The sequence below is a fragment of the Macrosteles quadrilineatus genome, unplaced genomic scaffold (assembly GCF_028750875.1).
Source record: "Macrosteles quadrilineatus isolate MER2022 unplaced genomic scaffold, UCM_ALF_1.0 Scaffold_4__1_contigs__length_99947679, whole genome shotgun sequence".
Classification (NCBI taxonomy): domain Eukaryota; kingdom Metazoa; phylum Arthropoda; class Insecta; order Hemiptera; family Cicadellidae; genus Macrosteles; species Macrosteles quadrilineatus.
Window position 1 is genome coordinate 18,578,192 of NW_026542597.1, and position 16,157 is coordinate 18,594,348.

Consider the following 16,157-nt stretch of genomic DNA (forward strand, 5'->3'; position numbering starts at 1 on the left):
AATATTCCTTGCTCCGCTTTTGGATAAAATTTTCCTTTTCTTGAAGCTTTGTTTAATACAAATACTTTTGATCCAAATACTTTCAAGTGTCTTGCTGAAGGCTTTCTTCCAGTCCATTTTTCATATGGCGTTAAGTGTTCAGTAGCTTTTGAAGGGCATCGATTTCTTATATAGTTAGATGTGTTAATAGCTTCAGCCCACATACATCCTGGTAGATTTGATTCTATCAGTAAACATCTTGCCATATCCAATAATGTTCTATTTTTTCTTTCAGCCAAACCATTTTGTTGCGGCGTGTATGGAACTGTTAGTCTTCGCCTTATACCACTTTCTTTCAAGAACTTGTCAAATTCACCATTACAATATTCTTTGCCGTTATCTGTTTGCAGAAACTTGATTTTATTTCCTGTTTGATTTTCCACCTCATATTTATATTCTTTGAAACGTTCAAAAATTTCGTCTTTACTTTTCAAAAAATATACATAGCAGTATCTTGAATGTTCATCAATGAATGTTCCAAAATACTTATTTCCTCCAGGTGTAGTTACTTTCATAGGACCTACAATGTCAGAATGTATGACTTCTAACAAGCCTACATTATTTGCAATCTTTCTTGATTGAAATGGTGTTTGTGTCAATTTTCCTTTAATACACGTTTCACATTCTCCAATTTTGTCTTTCATGTTGAAGGTTAATCCATTCAAAGATTCATTTTTTAAAGCTATTTTTAAGTCAACCTCGTTTAGATGACCTAACTTCTTATGCCAATCTATGATCTCAGGTTCTTTTGTATAGTTTGATTTTTCATTTACCATTATAGATTTTGTACTTTTGACATAATAAAGAAAGACCACCCTGGCGTTCTGCTGCCACAATTACATTTCCTCTTTGGTTTTGTACGACAGCTTTCTCTTTTTCAAAAATCACTTTAAATCCTTTATCTGTTATTTTACTGACACTCAGTAGATTTGTTGCCAAGTCTGGTACAAACAGAGTGTTATTCAAGTGTATGATTTCAGAATTTTTTAATTCCAGCGAAACCGTTCCTGTTCCAGAAACGTCAGATGTCTTTCCTTTAGAAGCAAGTTTCAAAATTCCGTTTGAATTTTTGATATCTCTGAACTGTGATTTCTCTCCACACATGTGCGATGTACATCCATTATCAATACACCAATCAGATGAAGTAGAATTTAAAATGTCCAAATTTGAAGAGAAACATTCAGCCTCTGCTTTAAAACTATTTCCCATTTGTTTGGATCTACAGTTGTTGGCTTTGTGTCCGATTTTTCCACATCTAAAACATTTAACTTTGAAACCTACTTTTGTAGTGTTGTTCTCATCTTGTTTCTTATGACTATAAGTGTTGTGAATACCTTTCTTGGAGTTGAACTGCTTTGTTTTGCAATACAATGTATCTTCATTATTCGTACAAGTGTCTTTTGACCTAGCTTCACTCTCCTCAATTACTTTTATTTTTAAATCATTAGGAGAAGGTAAAGTGTCTCTAGACTCAATTGCTACCCGGAAGTTTTCAAATGATGATGATAAGCTGTAAAGTAGCATAATGCTAAGTAAGTCTGAATTGATAATGATGTCCATTTCTTGAAGTTTGTCAACAATCTCCATAAATTTGTTGACATGATCCCTAGCATCTTCTCCATCTTTCATTTTATGAACTATTAACTGCTTTAATAATGTGGCTTTCCTTGCAAGACCTGAACTTTGGTAATTGTTCTGCAGGCAATCCCATACTTCTTTGGAAGTTTTGCAGTTTTTTACTAATTTCAATTCACTAGGTGAAATTATCAATATTAGTTCTGATTTTGCTTTAAGATCTTTAACTATCCAGGCATTCTTACCAACTTCATCCTCAGGACATTTGTTCTCCCCAGATACATATTCCATTAGGTTTTGTTGGATTAGTATAGCTTCAGCTTGAATTTTCCAAGTGTCATAATTATTTCGTTTCAAAGGTTCAATTCTATAGCCAAAACTCATTTTACTTATTTTTAAGCACAGAATACTGTAAAATGATTATTTTAATATTCCAATTGGCCCATAACCTTTGTTGGTGAAATTAAAGTTAATGAAAGAATAATTTGTTGTAAACTCTTTTATTGTCTTACAAACACAACACAACACTGAATTATATTTAGTAAACAACTTCATATGTACAATGTAAAAACATATGATGGTCCATCACTAATCCAGACTAGATGAGTTGGGTTGCAATATTCAACAGTGAACAAGCAAGAAACAAAACAATTTGTGTACAAAAGTGTCCTATTTTAATTATATCCACTGGACTGACTTGAAAATATTTTATCTTGAGAAATGGAAAATAATAGGATCCCCAGAAAAATGAGTGAGCTTCACATGAATGGAAGAGGACCATAAAGAAGGTGGATTGAAGATGTGGAAACAAGAGGAGTGCAGTGGGAGTATGTTGAGGAAGAGGAATTTTGGAGGGAAAGAAGAAGATGCCTCGTGAACACCTAGACCAGGAGATAACCAGAACGGGAGAGGATATGTATGTATGTAATCGTCTAATGGTGAAAAAAGACGCCAAACTTAGTTAAATAATCACTTTATTGACAATGATCATTAAGGTAATGAACACATGGCACATTATTTACATGTTTAGTATATAACTAAAATTATGTTTGTACATTTACTGTACAACATTATGCATAAAAATGAGTCATAATCTACACAAATTTAATTTTTAGAGTATGTTAACAGTTATGAGTAACAATTAAAACATGATAATATGAGTTTTTGATATGCGTAGGTAACATCGAGAAAACTCGGATAGGACATTTTGAGGTATAATTCTTGGCAAGTTGTTGATTTGAGGTGAAAATATTCAAAACTGAATTAAATTGATAAAATAAAATAAAAATATTTGAATTTAGTATCATTAATGTCTAAACAAAAATGATATTACCTGTGAAAAGGGTTCTCACATCCTTATTTAAATTTTTAAGGATTGCTCGTACTACAGTAAAATCTCTTTACACCCAGTAAATTGACAGTCGACAGCCAACAGGGCTCATGCAAAAAAAATTGTTTTACTTTTGGAATATTCAACATTTCTTTAAATACCTTTTACTCAATGTAAAAATACCGATGTAAAAATTTAGATGTAAATATACGTTTAATAAAACCCATAACAAATTTCAACGATCTGGATAACTCGACAACTTTTGGGTCCACAAACTGTCGAGTTAGTTAAGTTTTACTGTAATACAATATAAAAAATGAAAATATATATTTCAAAATATTTAATGCAGGCGGCACTATTTCAAAAATATAAAAAAAATGATAAATTTATGTCTCACTATTAATCTGTCCCAGAACAATAATAGGTATCTTTTTGATAAAATTGTAAAAAAAAAACTCTTATTAAAAAAAGGCTCATGTCTTGTACACAATTTATTTCAATCTCTTTAGGCTTTGGCTAGAGTAAAAAATCCCAAAATACATTGAGGAAGAAACTTTCAAGGATTTTTCTACAACCAAATTAATTTTTACAGAAATTAAAATTTTCCAATGTCTTCTATTATAGCAGACACAAACTTGCTCCTTTTCTAAATAAAACCGGAATTCTTACAGGAAGTCATACAGGAAAACAGGAAGTCTTAAGTGCTATCATAACGAAAAATGGCAGTTATCAATATTCCTGATACACAAAAGTCTATTAATACTTTGTTAAGATAATCTGACAGTAGTTTAATGAGTAGTACATTTACATTAAATAAATATTAACTGCTAAAAATTACGATTAGTACACAGGCATTAAAAATACAAGTTATACGAGAAACTCACCATTCATTTCACATCAATACACAGAAAATGTGATAAATCTCAAATAAACAAATTAACTAAGATCTAAACTTTGATAAATTAACATTTAATACAAATTCAAAGGCACTTGATGCTAAGCAGTATAATGTATTGTTTGAGAAGCGTATTTCAGCTTAGCTGATTATAATATACACACATTGAGGTCTAAGATTAAAACTAGACTTTAAGTAAATATATGAGTTACATGCATTTTGATTCTATCGGCTCCTTAATTATAAAATACAATTATTTACAGATAGGGAAGATTAAGGTGGGATGACGGTTCCTTAGATGTAGACTACGTTTTCACTACCTCAATAAACTGAGGTTATGGAGTAAACCGAAATATCAAACAAAACTTTAGTACGGTTTGAAAAAACACAGATCTGAGTAATTACAATCTTTGACTAGGCCTATTGTTTGAAGTAGACATCCATTCTTATGATTTAGCTCAAGCCTGTTTTAGGAAAAAAAATTAACTTATTTGAATTGGGCCACCGAGGACGTGAGTGTGATTATGTCAAACAGAAAGGACAACTGTATAAGATAATATGGCAGATTAAACGTCAATTTGATTATAGTAGTAACAAAAACTAATAGAATTTTGACATTCGACTATGTTCAACTTGAATTTAGCTATACCTTGTGCATATGTGGATGTATACTTCAGTATCCAAAAGTTAAAGCTACAGAAAAATGAGTTTAATAAGATTTGTTAACACATTAGCTGCAGCTTACAAAGAAAATTTACACACTTGCCAACCAGAATTGAGGCTGATTTGTTGATTAGTGTGCATTTCTTCTGAAAATGTATTACTCTCAAATATATGGATGCCTCCAAACAGGGAAGCAAATCCTCATTATTAATAAATCGGTCCCGGGTCTAGGTCTTATCATGAAACCTATGGATTACCTAAATAACATTTTCTGATGAAAATGTTCCTGCATTAGGATATACTGGGATTTGTTGGCAACTATGCTGTGCTGCTACCTATTGATCTTTCATAGAACTACCCCAAATCATTCAGATATTGACATAATGTGTCTTTAATATTTGTTAGAACAGAATATGAAAATTAATTCCAGCAATGAGCATATTCCCATTAACTAACCACTCTTTGGCAGCACCCATATATTGAACGACTGCAGCCAATACGTTAATAAATACATTTCTTTACAAAACAAAAAAAAAACATAAAAAACGACACATCAAAACTTATTTTTGATTTCCATTTCTTTATGAAATGTTCATGACATTTCACTGGGCTAGAATCACTCACCAGCTGTTCTAAGACTTTGTCCTTTTCAGCAAAATAAACTGTCTAACAAGTTTTAAACAGACCTCAATATGCAACCACATTGGTCTTGGACCCTTTGTCATATGTTAAACATTCATTATTTGTGCAAAGTAAAAAATGTCACTTTAAACTCGACATTTGAAAACAACCTAATCATTTAAAAACAACAATGTTAAACATTTTGTTAAATAACAAATCGTACTTTAGAAATTCTCCGTAATCTTTTCAGTCCTTAGTGATGTGTAAACTCGACTGAGTCTATTGTGGTTAGGAAGTTAAACAATTACAGGGTGTCCAGTACTTCTTAATGGTAAGACCTGGGGCCCATTTCATAATAAACTACAAGTTACAAGTTACAACTTGTAACTTGTAATTTCCATTAGATTTGCATTGGGCGATCAGCTGATTTACTAATAATATTAATTTGTACTTTATTATGAAATGGGCCCCAGCTGTTATTTGACATTTAGCTTCTACATACGATTAATATTGCGTCAATATTCTTATGATGGTAATCCTGAAGAACTTTTGTTAAAATAGGCATGTTTAAAGATTAGGCCTATATTAGTAAAAATAAAACAGCTTATAATAAAATTTGTCTCCCAAAACTTTTCAATACCTCATTATAAATATTGCCAAACCAAAAATCTATTTTGGGTATGTTAGCGTCTCAGACTTAAGTAAGAGAGGGGCGGGTTCAATTCCCGGAGCATAACCAAAAAAATTGAGGATTTTGGACAGCTTTCCCTTGTATCGTTTGCAATAGCGCTTCTTCTATGGAAAATGCCAATTTGTTTACAAAATAATTTCTTTTTCATTTTCCGTGTTACTGGACACCCTTTTGTTACTGTGAGGTTGAGGTTACTGGATATCTAATATGAGAACACTTATGGGGTGAAATGGTGTCTATAGAATGACACATTTCTTCTTGCGCTTGTTTGAGTTTGGTTTGAGAGGCGGCCTTTCCGATAGTTGGAACTTGCGAACGATGCGGACCAACTCGTGGAACGCCTGATCTACGTTCATCCGTAGCTTGGCGCTGCACTCTATGTACGGGATTTTCAACTGTCGCGCCAAGTTCTGTGCGTCTGCCGTTGAAACCTGGAAACCGTAAGAATGTTGTTGAAAGTCATAAACAATTCAATATAAGCTTCAGTTCATTAAACAGTGAATTATAAGAGAATATAATGTTTTTTTGTTTTTTTTTAAAGAGTTTGGCGGCCTCTTTTAACCTTGCATTTGCCCGTCCACATAGACTACAGATCTGTGCGTGGAACGTATCCAGCAAAGCAAGGGGTGAGCCGGTACAAAGGTGAACTGTACTGATAAAAGTTAGTGGCAGTGACCAGGATCCGAACCCACGACACTACTGCATTGGGCCCAGAGTCCGCGACCGACTGAGCCACAGACTCACCAAAAAAATAGGTTTGTTCAGTTCCTATTTTGGACTAAGTACATAAAGTAGTAGTAAAATTATATTGATTTGCGACTGATGCTTCTAGCTTTGGAGGATAAAAAAATAACGGTCTTATACTGAAATCCAAAATACCCATTTTATGGTACTGTACTTAAATACACATTAATGAACTTCTAGCCTTCAAGTAAAATAACTGTTATCTGACTCACTAGACATCTTGATTAATAATTAATTGAAACTCAAATAAACAGTAACAATCTGACACATACATTCTTCCATTAGCTTGTCAACAATGCTTATCAAGTGCATCCAGTGGAAGTAATTACAATATTGTATTTTATGAGGAAAATCAGCACCTGTTGATGACAATTATCGAGTACAGATGGAGGTAGGGCCTACTTTGTCCACAGTACTTACCACTCTTTGATGTTCTAGATCAGCCTTGTTGCCGACCATCAACATCGGAAACTCGTCTCTGTCTTTCACCCGGAGGATTTGCCGGTGGAACTTGTACATCTCGTCGAAGCTGGCTTTATCCGTGACGGCAAATACTAGTAGAAAGCCTTCCCCGGACCTCATGTACTGCTCCCGCATAGCCGAGAACTCCTCTTGTCCTGCCGTGTCCAGAACTGCAACAATCGGGATTTTAGTATACATTTCTATACCAATAACCCACCAAACAGTAAAGGTGTCTGACATACCTCTGTAAAAATAGATGAGGGTGGAACCATTGGAATTTGATTCTGAAGTAAGACATTCTATTCTCATGTTGATGTTGTCAACTAATAATATATGTTTCCTGATTTTATTGTAGCCTATAACATATCATATTAAATTGTATTAATTACAATTGTATCAAATACCGCCGCTGCAGAAAACCGGAAGACTAAGCAAATTTCCATTAACCTGATTAAATTTTTAATTTTTAAACCAAATTTTACCCCACAAAACAACGATAACATCATGCTAGTTCACAAACCCGGTTGAACAAACATCGGTTTACAAGTTTTACCACATTTTATCAAAATCGGATCATTTTTATATTTGAGTTATCAAGCAAATGGACACTTTTATGTATGAATTTGAGCAGATGGTGTTTTTGGAATCTGATTATCAAAACAAAAAAGTAAATCATTCCCGGGTCTAGGTCTTACCATGAGACCTACGGTAATAGCATGGATAAAACATAACTTACTCCCTTACTAGATTTGTCATCCTTATGGATTAGCTTAAAATTTTATTGTTAGTTCCGTCTGGTGCAACAAGGATCGTGTTTTTATTCACAATTTATTTCAGTTATTTAAAACCTTTCAACTATAAACAATAGCTCGTCTCCTAGTTATATGACCAAACAGTGATGCTCAAATCATGAAAAAAACCCTTAAATAATAGAAAAAAATGTCGTTGACACTAGCGCCCATTGTCACCAACTAGTGTTGTTTAGTCTATTGTAATAGCTTGTGGGAAATTCTCCAATATGCTTATAATCCTGAGTACATGAATAATGATTATACGTTTCAGCCAATTTGGTCCAGTGGTTTTTGACAGAAATAGTCTCTTTCTTACAAAAAATATACTATAACAAATATACAGGGTGAGTTTTAATTGTCCCCCCCCCCATCTTTTTCTACATTTTTTCAAATATAAATCCCAGACCACTTCCAAACATTGTTGGGTAGTAAGTACTTCATTTTGACAAGGTGGTCATTTCCGGCCGCCATCTTGGATCCGCCATATTGGATGCAAAATATTTTTTTCAAATGTAAAGCTGGGGTTGTGACCCATTATTTCGAACTAGATTTTTACCCTGATTACAATGCCACAAACCGTTTTTAAAAATCTTGATCCATTCCAAAGTTATGAGGGCTTTTTAAAACTTTATTTTTAGCCCATTTTAACATTGTGCATTTACAAACTAAGACCATAATCTCAAAATAGTGCTAGATAAAGATAAGTATATACTACCAGTCATTGTCTACCTATTTTTACTTGGTTATGACGGATGTATTTTTTTCGGCCGCCATCCGCCATTTTGAAATGTGATAAACTATTTTAAATATGAAGGGGGTGTTGTGACCCATCATTTCGAGTTACTTTTTTTAGCTGAACTCAATTTCATGATCTGTTTTTCAACTTCATATTTTGATTTTGAAATTTTGATTTTTTTAACAAAAAAATGGCAATATTTCATAAATAAAACTAGATAACAAAAAATGGATTGCAGCTTTGAGTTAAGCTTAAAAAAGTCATTCGAAATGATGGGTCACAACACCCCCTTCATATTCAAAATAGTTTATCACATTTCAAAATGGTGGATCCAAGATGGCGGCTGAAAAAAATACATCCATCATAGTTTTAATAGTTTTTTTAATAAGATGTGTTCAGAATTATGTGAGCCATCGTATTTAATTTTTTCCCCATAAGGTTAACATAGGAAAGTGGGTATGCTTGTTTTCTATCATTCAAAATGAAAAAGAAGGAAATTTTAGGCCATTATGCAATACTTCTCAACTAGGAGAACCCATATACCAACTTTTATTAGGATGCGTTTAAAAATTAGCTAAATATAAATTTTGTTAATTTGGCTTAAATTTTTTAAATTTTTGATACGTTACAATATTTTAGATTTTGACAAACATAATCCCAATAAAAGGTATGCATAAATTCACATTTCCTTGTTCTCCATTAAATTCTACAACTTTTGGTAAAGTTGCAAGCCAAAATCTTGAATGGTTACTACATGAAGAGCTGTCAAATGCAAAAAATAATTTTTAATCTAGATTTTTTTCAAAAATATTTTACTTTTAAACTTATTTTTATTAGTCATAACCAACATGTTTGCCCAAAATAGTAATGAAATCTCTTTGAAATTTAATATTCTATCTATCAATGCAAGTTTTATCAAAATATCTTGCCAATTTTTCAATCTAGAGGTCAAAATGTTCAACAGATACACTTAAAACCTAAAAAAACCTATTTTTTCATATAACTAGAAAACGAGCGAGTTTAGGACATATGCTTATAGAACATTTTTTGCCAGTTTTGACCCCAGGAACCATTTCCTGAAGTTTGTCAGGGTTCACGTGAAACACCCTGTATAGTTAATGAAAACATTGGTAAAAAGATGTTTTCTGTTATGTATCACACACAACAAATTATATATCACACGTTTCCTCAATATATCAATACTTCTCTAGCATGTTATACAAATTATCACTCACTGCCTGGGGAAAGAACGTTAAACAAATGTCGTGAGCAGAACCAATCATATTTATGTTTATATAAGTACAAAAGCACGAATAACAGAGGTATTGTGCATGTGACAGTGATGATTTACATAAAGTGTGACATAACATTGGCATTTATACCTTCAGTTTTACTCATAGATTAAAGTTTTAAAATGTAGAAAGACATAGCAATAGTGAATGTATTATGTATTAGTGTTGAGAGTTTATTTACACAGTATAATCATTTATATGACAAACATCAAAATTAATCAGTCTTATAGCTGTTATAATCCTTCAATATTTTAAGTAAGTGTATATTTTTTTCTGTGTAATTGGCAACCTTATTTTTAAGGCAGACTTTTATAAATAAATTCTTTTCTCTAGAACGGTTGCAATTTTATTGTTTATGATTTACATCTATACTAGTGTACATGTTGCTCGAATTCGAGCAATTGCAAAGTGTTACAGGATTTATTTTAAAACGAATAACAGTCATATTTACAATTAATTTAAAAGAGTCAACTCAAGATTACCGGTGTGTAACTCAGACCGTGTTTATCTTCGTTATTGATAAACCTAAATCATTCCGGCCGGTTTTCTCCTTCTCAAAATGCCTCGCTGTCCAGGCAACACAGGTCATTGACAGAGGGCCAATTGAGAACGAAAAGTCGTTTTGGGGTAGTGTTAGGGTGCATTTGTAACCAATAGTTGAAATTGTCCAGGGTCAGGTGCTGACTGTGATGAGTTAAACCTATTACGCGCCACTGTTCTGTAGCTGCGGTCGTTATCACGATTACGCCTCCTGTCTATGTTTCGTTGTCGTCGCGTCGGAGGCATTTAAAAGAAGAAAAAAAAACAAATTATAGCTACACAAAACAACGATAAATGCACAAATTTAAGTTACAATCATGCTAACACGATCCGTCGTAGCGACACAAAACAACGATAAATACACAAATTTAAGATACAACCATACTAACACGATCCGTCTTGGGGGTTATGTTTAAACAAACTCAAATAGTAAATAAACGTACTCAATGTGTTTCATTGAATTGAAAAATAAATAACAGCAGTTAAATTATACAGCTGATCAAAATGTAAACAATTATGTTTTTCATAAGGATAACATGGGAACTTTCAAAGCCACTGGGGCAGAGCCCAAGGGACTTTAAAAAAAATGTAAGGCCAGTTTGCAAATCTACGCGACACGCTCTTTCCAATGAGACATCAATGGATAAAATCGGTTAAGAAATGGCGGAGGAGTTCAACCGACAAAGTTTCATGTAGCGTATTAATTATATAGATCTATAAAACAGGAACTATGTATGTGTGTGTGTATATATATATATATATATGTATATACGTTATGGACTCCGAAACCGCTGGACAGATAGATTGTAATGAATCTTTCAGGCATTATTAAGCATCTTTCAAGGATGGTTCGAGTGAAGTTTGGTGATGATCTGTCAAAAGGGCTCTGCCCCAGAGGGTTTTAAGTGGGCCAATGTCAGACTTTTTGATCTACAATGTTTACAAATAAATATAATTTAAAAGCAGATGTTTACTTTCACCAACTGTTTTGTAGGTTTGAATAATTACAACATTCTGTATTAGCATTAGTCATGATTTGAAATAGTGCCACAGTGTTTCTACAGAGTGCAGCACAGAAAACTATTTTACTTTTGAAAAAGTCCAAATGTATTAAATCCCAATCACAGCACACATGTGCACTTAACAATGTTTAAACTCTCCAATGTTAAATATTAAAACATAAAAACCTTTATCAAAGTATTATAAACAATAAAAGGGATGACTTTTTAAAATTTATGACAACAGCTAATTTGCAACCAAAAAGTGAGTGAGCGTAGCGAACGAACATCAACCTGGAGGCGAGTTAGCGTAGCGAACGAGCTAACCTGAAAACAAGTGAGCACAGCGAACGAGCTCCAACCTAAAGGTGAGTGAGCGTAGCGAACGAACTTCAACCGGGACAAGATTAAGCCATGCGAATACTTATGAAGTTAAACGAGGCAAAGCCCGTGGGTACAGCTAATAATTTATAAAACTGACTATAGCAACATGAGAATGGGTTGAAATAAAAAATATAAGTTAGTGCAATACTAGTCCACCCTTGCAGAATTCCCATATCTCTAATAAACTATATTTTAAAGGTTAATGGTTATTGCATACAATAAACTTATATATATACATTTTTTTATAATTCAAATAAATAAAATTAATTATTACAGTATTAATTTAAAAATTAAAACCCTAACACTTTTGGAAAGTAAGATTAATTTATTATTTCAATTTTTAAAACACTAAACAAATAATTTATCTTTTCAAAACTAAATTTGTCAACATTTCAAAGATTATGCATTTAATATTGTCCGAAATTAAATCTAAATCTGTAGTGTAAAAATTATTCTACTTAAAAGAATAAGAAAAAGCTAAGTATTTTCTGTAGCTAAACATCACGGGAGTTAAAAAGTATTACAATTCATCTCAAAACAAAACCATAACCGATGATTCATCTTGCCAAACAGTATTCCTGTAAGGTTTTAATCCAAACTAAATAAATACGAGAGATCGAGGGTTGAACACTACAACGGTGAGCGCAGATGGGTTGTTTTGTGTGAGGAAATTGAAGGCTGTCACATTACTGGGTTATTATCACCCCTACAGCAGTGAACAACCCTCACTGCCACCTGCTACAGGTTAATAGTGTAATTCAACAACATTGTGTTATAAGGTCAATGGTTATAGTATATTTCATCATTAGAGCCTAGATTATTGCTTGACATGAGCTAATTTTCAATGACTAAAAATTATCGGATTTATTTTCTAATTTACTGAAATTAATTTTAATGAGTACTTAGGTTTGCTGCTACAGGGAAGGTAATAAAGTTTTCTTATTCAAATGTAAATAGCTTAGTATGAACCAAATGTTTTAAAATTTGATTGAAATATATCCCCAAGAAAGTAAACTAAAACAGTTTATTTGTTCTCCATAAGAACAACATGGAAATTTTAAATTGATAGTTATTATTTGCATTTTTTTTTTAACCATTAGACGTACAAAGTTTCAATTTTTGATTTGTTTTCTGAGCTCTACAAAATAATTAAGAAATATTTTAAAACTTGGAAGTCAAAAATTAGGAAAACCAAAGTTTTATCCCAAAAAAACCTGTTCCCACAGCTTGATCATGTTGGTTTGCAAAACTCGTTTAAATAAACGTAGGTTTTATCGTCTATACAAAATTCCATTAAAATCAAACCAAATTTCTAAAAAAATCAGTTGATTTTTACTCAAGTTATTGTGCTAACAGATACGTCATATAGGCCTATATATATGAACTTAAAAGGATGGTGTTTTGGCATCTGGGGACATCAAAACAAAAAAAGTAATCAGCCCTGGGTCTTGGTTTGACCATGAGCCGATGGTTAGCTTATTCCCTATATGGAGAATTCTGACTAATTTAGTAAGACTAAGTAATGAACCTCAACTGGCAATTACCTCAGCTGGGTTGTAGGGTTATGCCTGAGGCTCAGTGGTTATAGTAAGCTAATTTCAAATTCGCCTCTTATCATTTGAATTTGTTTAAATTGCGGCTAAATGGGTTTTCTTAAGAACTTAGATTAAAAGTCCATCATTATTGATACAAACTATTCCTCAGAGTAAAGACTATTTATCTTCTATTTATGCTATTTATCTTCACAAGAAAAATAGCAGAATAATCGTGAAAATCTTTACAATTTGGATTACATAGAAGCAGGTATTTAAACCAATTTATATATTCAACAAAATCCTGAGGCTAACATAAAAAATAATCGTGAGTTCAAAAATGTAAAACTTTAATAATCACAAGAGTGGCAGAAAGAAAAAGACTAAAAGAGTAGAATCATAAAAGTAAAAACAAGTCTGACGAAAAAGCCAAAGATGAGATTGGAAAAAGACGACCAAGGACATTACAAACACTGAGTGCCAAAATAAACAAGCGGGATTAGGTAGCATAGAAGAGGTTAGTCGAATTGCAAAATCAGCTGATATTTGTTGAGCAGGGAGTTAAAAATAGAAAACCCAAAATACTTGACAGTGCCATAAGTGAGTTAAATATACTAATAACTTTATAGTAAGTAAATAAAATAAGTAAAAATAGAGGAAATTAAAAATCGTTTTCAATTTTTGTTATTTCTTTGAAAACGCCTCAAAACTTATTTTTACAAGGCATGGCAAGAGAATATTATAAGAGGAAAAAGGCTTACATTATTGCCAACCCGTATCAAACATTCAGAACAGTTTATTGGTTCCATCGTGTTTGTGTACATCCAGAACAAACAAAACAAGATACAATTAAACCTCCTTAATTTATTATATAGATTACAATTTTAATTTAAGAAAGTGTCTCTCAAAACATGTGATAAACGGTCGGAAATATAAAAATCTTTGGACTCCCATAAATACATATAGAATTAAAAGACTACTGCAAAATAAAGCTACAAATACTATAATGACTCATAATAAACATTACAGCTAAAAATAGTAATATAGTAAAAATTCACAAAATAAGCTGTGCTCATGTACGGCATCTACTAATAAAACATCTACCAGTAGAGAACTAGTTTTTAATTAAGTGTCAACAAAGATAGGTGCTAATTTATGTAACTAATCAAATTCAAATTTTCCTACATTTCACCTTAATAGTCAAGTGAGAAATCTTCCTAGAATTTCATTATGATCTGCAAGAAAAATATATGGTTAGTTTTGAAAACAAATGTTATTAGCGTATTTTAGAACATGCCTCCTAATTTTTTAAGGTTAAAAATCCATAAACGCATAGCAAACTTGTAAGATTTCTTAACTATATCATCTACCTATTTTAAATGTTTGTTTTCATAAATAAAAGTGTTTCAATGAATAATTTTAAGAAATTAAAAAGATAATTCTTAGTGTAGATTAATTTTTAATACTCACTGTCTAATTTGGCAGGAATATCGTCTATTACACATTGTTTTGTGTACGAGTCTTCAATTGTTGGATCGTAGTCCGTTACAAAATAACTCTGAAACAGAGGGGGGGAAATTAGATCGATGAAAATCAAAATATGGAACAGTCCAGAAGAAACACGCATAACAGAAACAAACACACACAAAGATTAGAAATTAGTTTTTGATTGACTACCAGAAATTAAATAAACGTAAACAATTTCCAAAGTGAGATAGATTGCTATTTTTAAACTGAATAAACTGTAGTTGTATCACAGTAAAATCAAAGAAATAAATTCGCATTACTTTTAAAAATAGCCAACTTGTATAAATTAGAACAAATATGCACTAAGATACCCCCGCCGCAGCAAACCTGCAGACTAAGCGAATTTCCATTTGTCTGATTTGATTTTCAGTTAAATATATTTTATTAACATTAGGTTTAACGAGTACCTAGGTTTCCTGCTACGAGGAAACTAATAAAGTGTGTTTTTGAGTAAAATATTGATAGCTTTAGTACAAAATAAATAAATTTGCCAAGTTTGATCAAAATATATCCATAAACAAGCAAACTACAACATTTGACAATATTCTCCATAAGAATAACATGGGAATTTTAAATTTACAATTTTTTTAATTTTCTCCGTTACTAATAACCGAACAAAAATACTTATAGATACTAAATTATTTGTTTTTTTATGCTCTTTAAAAAGGTCTAAAGAGAAATTGGGAAATTTTGTTTTTACCCCATAAAACCCCCAGTAAAGCCCCGTTCCCATGGTCCGATCATGCTGGTTCGCGAACTCATTCAAGTTTATCCCGCTTTACACCTTTAAACCTTATTTCATCAAAATCAGACAAAAATTACTCAAGTTATCGCGTTCACGGACGTGTATATATATATATATAAGTGTATATATATATATAAGTCTATATATATATATATATACATATATAAAAATTTGAACGAATGGTGTTTTTGGCCTCTGGGGACATCAAAATGAAAAAGTAAATCGGTCCCGGGTCTATAGGTCTTACCGTGCCACCTACGGTAATAGCTACTTCCCTATAGGGAAATTCGCTAAAAAAACGTTTAATTGTAGTTCCACATCAACCCAACACAGTTAAAATTTAAAATGATACCTAGAACCAAATTAGACTTAATTAAAATGTGGCATATCGATAAGGGTAAACTTCATAGAGACTAAAAATACCTCCACCGCAGAAAACCTGCAGGCTAAGCAAATTTCCGTTGTCTTTTCACCATAATATTTTCTTAGGTTAGGTCTGCTGCTACTAACACATGCTACTACTAGTACATGGAAGGTAATAAATTGTGTGTTTTTTTGTAAAATATAAACAAATTATGCAATTAATAAATTA

General features: G+C 32.2%; 1 protein-coding gene across 1 annotated transcript in view; it reads right to left on the bottom strand.

The window, feature by feature from the left end:
- Nucleotides 1-2,571: 2,571 nt before the first annotated feature.
- Nucleotides 2,572-16,157, bottom strand: part of LOC128991908 (ras-like protein 2) — a 33,258-nt gene continuing 19,672 nt past the window's right edge. The window contains exons 2-4 of the mRNA XM_054415183.1: nt 14,764-14,851; nt 6,979-7,190; nt 2,572-6,245 (exon numbers count right to left, since the gene is read on the bottom strand). Of these exons, the coding sequence (XP_054271158.1) occupies nt 6,051-6,245; nt 6,979-7,190; nt 14,764-14,851 (495 nt within the window). The 3' untranslated portion in view covers nt 2,572-6,050. The remainder of the gene's footprint in view (nt 6,246-6,978; nt 7,191-14,763; nt 14,852-16,157) is intronic.